Source organism: Grampus griseus (assembly GCF_964374135.1).
Source record: "Grampus griseus genome assembly, chromosome: 11".
Lineage (NCBI taxonomy): Eukaryota > Metazoa > Chordata > Mammalia > Artiodactyla > Delphinidae > Grampus > Grampus griseus.
In genome coordinates this window covers 93,033,463-93,037,940 of record NC_139005.1, presented here as the reverse complement: position 1 = coordinate 93,037,940, position 4,478 = coordinate 93,033,463, and the positions used below count along the sequence as shown (strand labels likewise).

The following is a 4,478-nucleotide window of genomic DNA, read 5'->3' as shown; positions in this document are numbered from 1 at the left end:
AACCCCAAGGTCAGGACCAGTTCCCTTGGGCAGAGATCGAGGGCCCCGCAGCACCCTGGGCTCCTGTCTGGCCTTGGATAGGGCCCTTACCCTCTCTGGGCCTCACGGTCTTCATCCACCAGAGGCCCAGGTTGCTACACTCTGTCCCCTCTGCCTCTCTATCCTGCAGACCTGAGGCTGGTGGGTCCAGCCTGCCAGGGCTGGGCTGGTGCCCTCTCTTCCCTAGCCCCGAAGTCCTACCCCAACCCCCTGCAGAGAGGAAGCTCCTCTTCCCGGGAGCACCTCCTTGACCTCCCAGGAGTGGAAGTGAGGGGACTGCTTAGGGCTGGTGCACCTGCTCTGGGACCCTTAGCGAGTTCATTTCAGCTCTGAGCTTCCTTGGCCTCAGATGTAAAATGAGGGTCTTGAAATCAGTGATCTTGAAACCCTTCCTACGGGCTCTGGTTCCTTCTGTGGTGCTAATGGATGCATTCAAGATGGTGAGACAAAGCAGAGAGGGATGTATTTAGCGAAGGAAGACCTCTCTGAAAGCCATTTATAGCCTAGAAGGCGCCCCTGGCCCCCAATGCCCTCAGGGCTACCCACCTGGGGCCCTGGCTGTTGGGACTCTAGGGGAGGCAGCAGAGAAGGTCTGGGAAGCCCAGTTAAAATCATGACCTCTTAAGGGCCAGCCCTGCACACCCGCGTTACCTGTTAGGTCTTTAGACTGCTGGGTCTCACTGGTCCCATTTTCCAGATGAGGAAACTGAGGTGCAGAGCAGTCACTAACTTGCCCAAGTTACATGGTGGATCTGGGACTTCAATCCAGGACTGTGGGATCCAGGGAGCTCCTTTTAAGGGGGAAAGGGAGGAGAACCCAGAGTCAGGATAGGGTGACCGCAGGGGAGGGAGGAGATGGGGGCAGGGCTCACTCTCCCTGGGCTGAGAGAGGGAGTTTCTCCCAGGAAGAGGCAGGCTCTGAAGCTGTTGATCTCTAAATTACAGCGTTGGCGCGCACCGGTTGCTGCGGCAACCAAGTTGTCCTGAACCGGGGAAGTGTATAAACATTGCCACAGATGCACAATTAGATCAGGAAGAAGAATAGAACAGAAAATAGAAACTTCCAGCCTTATATAATTCTGGGCCAAAACGTTACTAGGAACCCGGGCCCGGGCCCAGCCCCGGCCCTGCCATCCGCTGGGGCCCTGGGCGGCACCATCTCTCTCCTGGGGCCCCAGCGGAGGGGAGGGTGAGGGGAAGGTCTGCCCTCCGTGGGCCCAGCTGGCACACCCGCCACCCGGCAGGGTGAGAGGCCACCTCCACCGAAACAGCTGGGGACGCTGACAGGCAAATCCTGCCTCTCACCAGCTTCCTCCTGCTCTAGGAAGCGGGAAAGAAGGCAGGAGGGCAACTGGCTTTAACTGAGCACCTACTGTCTCCTCGGGTCCTATGAGGTAGGGTTTTGATCCCCGTTTTACAACTGAGGAAACTGAGGCTCAGAGAGGTGAAATGAGTTGCCTGAGTTTACATAGCTAGGTAGTGGTGTGTCTGCCTCCGCCACCCCAGGTCTTCACACCACGAACTCAGCAATACTGACAGCACCTGCGGGCTGAAGAGTTAGACACACCTGGACTTGGACTCACTTACCAGCTGTGCGGCCTTAGACAGGCCAGTTCCCCTCTCTGAGCCCCCGTTTCCTCACCTGTGATATGGAAATAGGGATGCCTACACGGGAGCCAAAAATCAGGGCTCCCCTTATGTCCGTCCTGACCACCACACTGGAGTCTTCACCCACCACTGCTCTCAGCAAGTTTGGGGACAGGACAGGAACTGTCGTTGGGCTGTGGGTCCCGGCACTGCCCAGTAGAACTTTCTGCAATGATGGAACTGTCCTGCATCTGCTCTGTCCAGTATGGTGGCCATTAGCCACATGTGGCTACGGAGCCCTTGAAATGTGGCGAGTGCAGCCGGGGAACTGCAGCTAACGTTTTATTTAATTTTAATTAAATGTAAGAGCCACAGGTGGCCAGTGGCTGCCGAACTGGACCGCACAGGAGAATGTCCGACCCCCGAGAGACCCAGAAGGGCAGAGGCTGAGCCCAGGGAGGTGAGCGGGGCCCAGAGCATTCACCACTTCCTCTGCTCAGGGCACGTGGGACAAACAGTGCGAGGGCGGTGCCGAGATGGGCATCAGGAAGCCCCCGGAAGAGCAGGCACAGGAGGTTTCGGTGGGGGAGGAGGGGCAGCGGGAGGGGCTGGGACTAGGGCCTGGATCCCGGTGGCCTCAGCTTCTGGTCTGGCAGACCCCGATCCCGGAGCTGGGCCAGCCACGGAGGCACTCCCTCCCTGTTGTCAGAACCACCTTAACATTCTGCCCACGTGGTGGAGGAAGCCTTGGGTCCCAGTCCAGGCTCCACCCCTTCTGAGCATCATTGGGTGGGTTCCCTGCAGCCCTGGAACCCGGACTCCGGGGGCCCTTGGAGAGCCGCTCCCACGGCAGCCACTCGCTCCCCAGCGTCTCACGTGTCTGCTTCTCCCCCGCAGGCCCTGCGTCTTCCCAGGTGACCACGCCGGCTTCAGGACATGCACGGGCACAGCCGCAACGGGCAGGCCCACGTGCCCCGGCGGAAACGCCGCAACCGCTTCGTCAAGAAGAACGGCCAATGCAACGTCTACTTCGCCAACCTGAGCAACAAGTCGCAGCGCTACATGGCGGACATCTTCACCACCTGCGTGGACACACGCTGGCGCTACATGCTGATGATCTTTTCCGCGGCCTTCCTTGTCTCCTGGCTCTTTTTCGGCCTCCTCTTCTGGTGCATCGCCTTCTTCCACGGTGACCTGGAGGCCGGCCCGGCGGGGGCCGCGGCGGGGGCCCCGGTGGCGGGAGGGGGCGGGGCGGCCCCGGCGGCCGCCAAGCCCTGCATCATGCATGTGAACGGCTTCCTGGGTGCCTTCCTGTTCTCCGTGGAGACGCAGACTACCATCGGCTATGGGTTCCGATGCGTGACGGAGGAGTGCCCGCTGGCGGTCATCGCCGTGGTGGTCCAGTCCATCGTGGGCTGCGTCATCGACTCCTTCATGATCGGCACCATCATGGCCAAGATGGCCCGGCCCAAGAAGCGGGCGCAGACGCTGCTGTTCAGCCACCACGCGGTCATCTCGGTGCGCGACGGCAAGCTCTGCCTGATGTGGCGCGTGGGCAACCTGCGCAAGAGCCACATCGTGGAGGCCCACGTGCGGGCCCAGCTCATCAAGCCCTACATGACCCAGGAGGGCGAGTACCTGCCGCTGGACCAGCGGGACCTCAACGTGGGCTACGACATCGGCCTGGACCGCATCTTCCTGGTGTCGCCCATCATCATTGTCCACGAGATCGACGAGGACAGCCCGCTCTACGGCATGGGCAAGGAGGAGCTGGAGTCGGAGGACTTTGAGATCGTGGTCATCCTGGAGGGCATGGTGGAGGCCACGGCCATGACCACCCAGGCCCGCAGCTCCTACCTGGCCAGCGAGATCCTATGGGGTCACCGCTTCGAGCCCGTGGTCTTTGAGGAGAAGAGCCACTACAAGGTGGACTACTCGCGCTTCCACAAGACCTACGAGGTGGCCGGCACGCCCTGCTGCTCCGCCCGGGAGCTGCAGGAGAGTAAGATCACCGTGCTGCCCGCCCCACCGCCCCCGCCCAGTGCCTTCTGCTATGAGAACGAGCTGGCCCTCATGAGCCAGGAGGAAGAGGAGATGGAGGAGGAGGCCGCGGCCGCTGCCGCCGTGGCCGCGGGCCTGGGCCTGGAGGCAGGCTCCAAGGAGGAGGCGGGCATCATCCGGATGCTGGAGTTTGGCAGCCACCTGGATCTGGAGCGCATGCAAGCCACCCTCCCGCTGGACAACATCTCCTACCGCAGGGAGTCCGCCATCTGACCTCCAGGCCCGCCCTCTCGCTTCCCACCAGAGCCTCTTCCGGGGGTGGGCCGCCAGGACACCTCCACCGCACTCAGGACACAGTGGCTCACCCTGGCTCCATGGACCTTCTGGAGAGAGCTGGGGGCTTCAGAGACTGGGAGGCCCCTTCCTACTGACTCCAGAACCCAGGCCTGGGAAAGAGCCAGGATACCCTCGGTCTGGTCAGCCTGGGTTCTCCAGCACCTACCCACTGGCGGCTCAGGAACCCCAGACCCACCACCCTTTCCCCACCGACCCTTCAAGGACATTCCCCCTTTGCTCTCAGAACCTTGGGGAAGGCGGCTGGACTGTCTGGGGGTGGGCATCTGGGGGTTCCGGGGTGGGCTGGTGGTTAGTTTGAGGGGGTGGGAGGGGTGTGCGTTTCTTTTGCATGACTGTGGTCTGTTGCTCATGACTTTCTTTCGTAAATATCTATAAATGGAGAGATGGAGGCACCACATCCACCTTCTGCCATTTGTACCTGCAGGGCGAGGAGGTGCACCCTCGCACTCCGCACCCCTCAAGCCCAACCTTCCCCTGCCCAGCTGGCTGGTCCC

The 4,478-nt window shown here is 61.4% G+C and overlaps 1 protein-coding gene across 1 annotated transcript; it reads left to right on the top strand.

Annotated features, from left to right (window-relative positions):
• Positions 1 to 2,562: 2,562 nt before the first annotated feature.
• KCNJ4 (potassium inwardly rectifying channel subfamily J member 4) lies at positions 2,563 to 3,900 on the top strand (the record flags this gene model as incomplete). Its single annotated transcript, XM_082666139.1, has 1 exon — positions 2,563 to 3,900. The coding sequence occupies one exon, from the start codon at positions 2,563 to 2,565 to the stop codon at positions 3,898 to 3,900; it is 1,338 nt and encodes a 445-aa protein (XP_082522265.1).
• Positions 3,901 to 4,478: the final 578 nt, after the last annotated feature.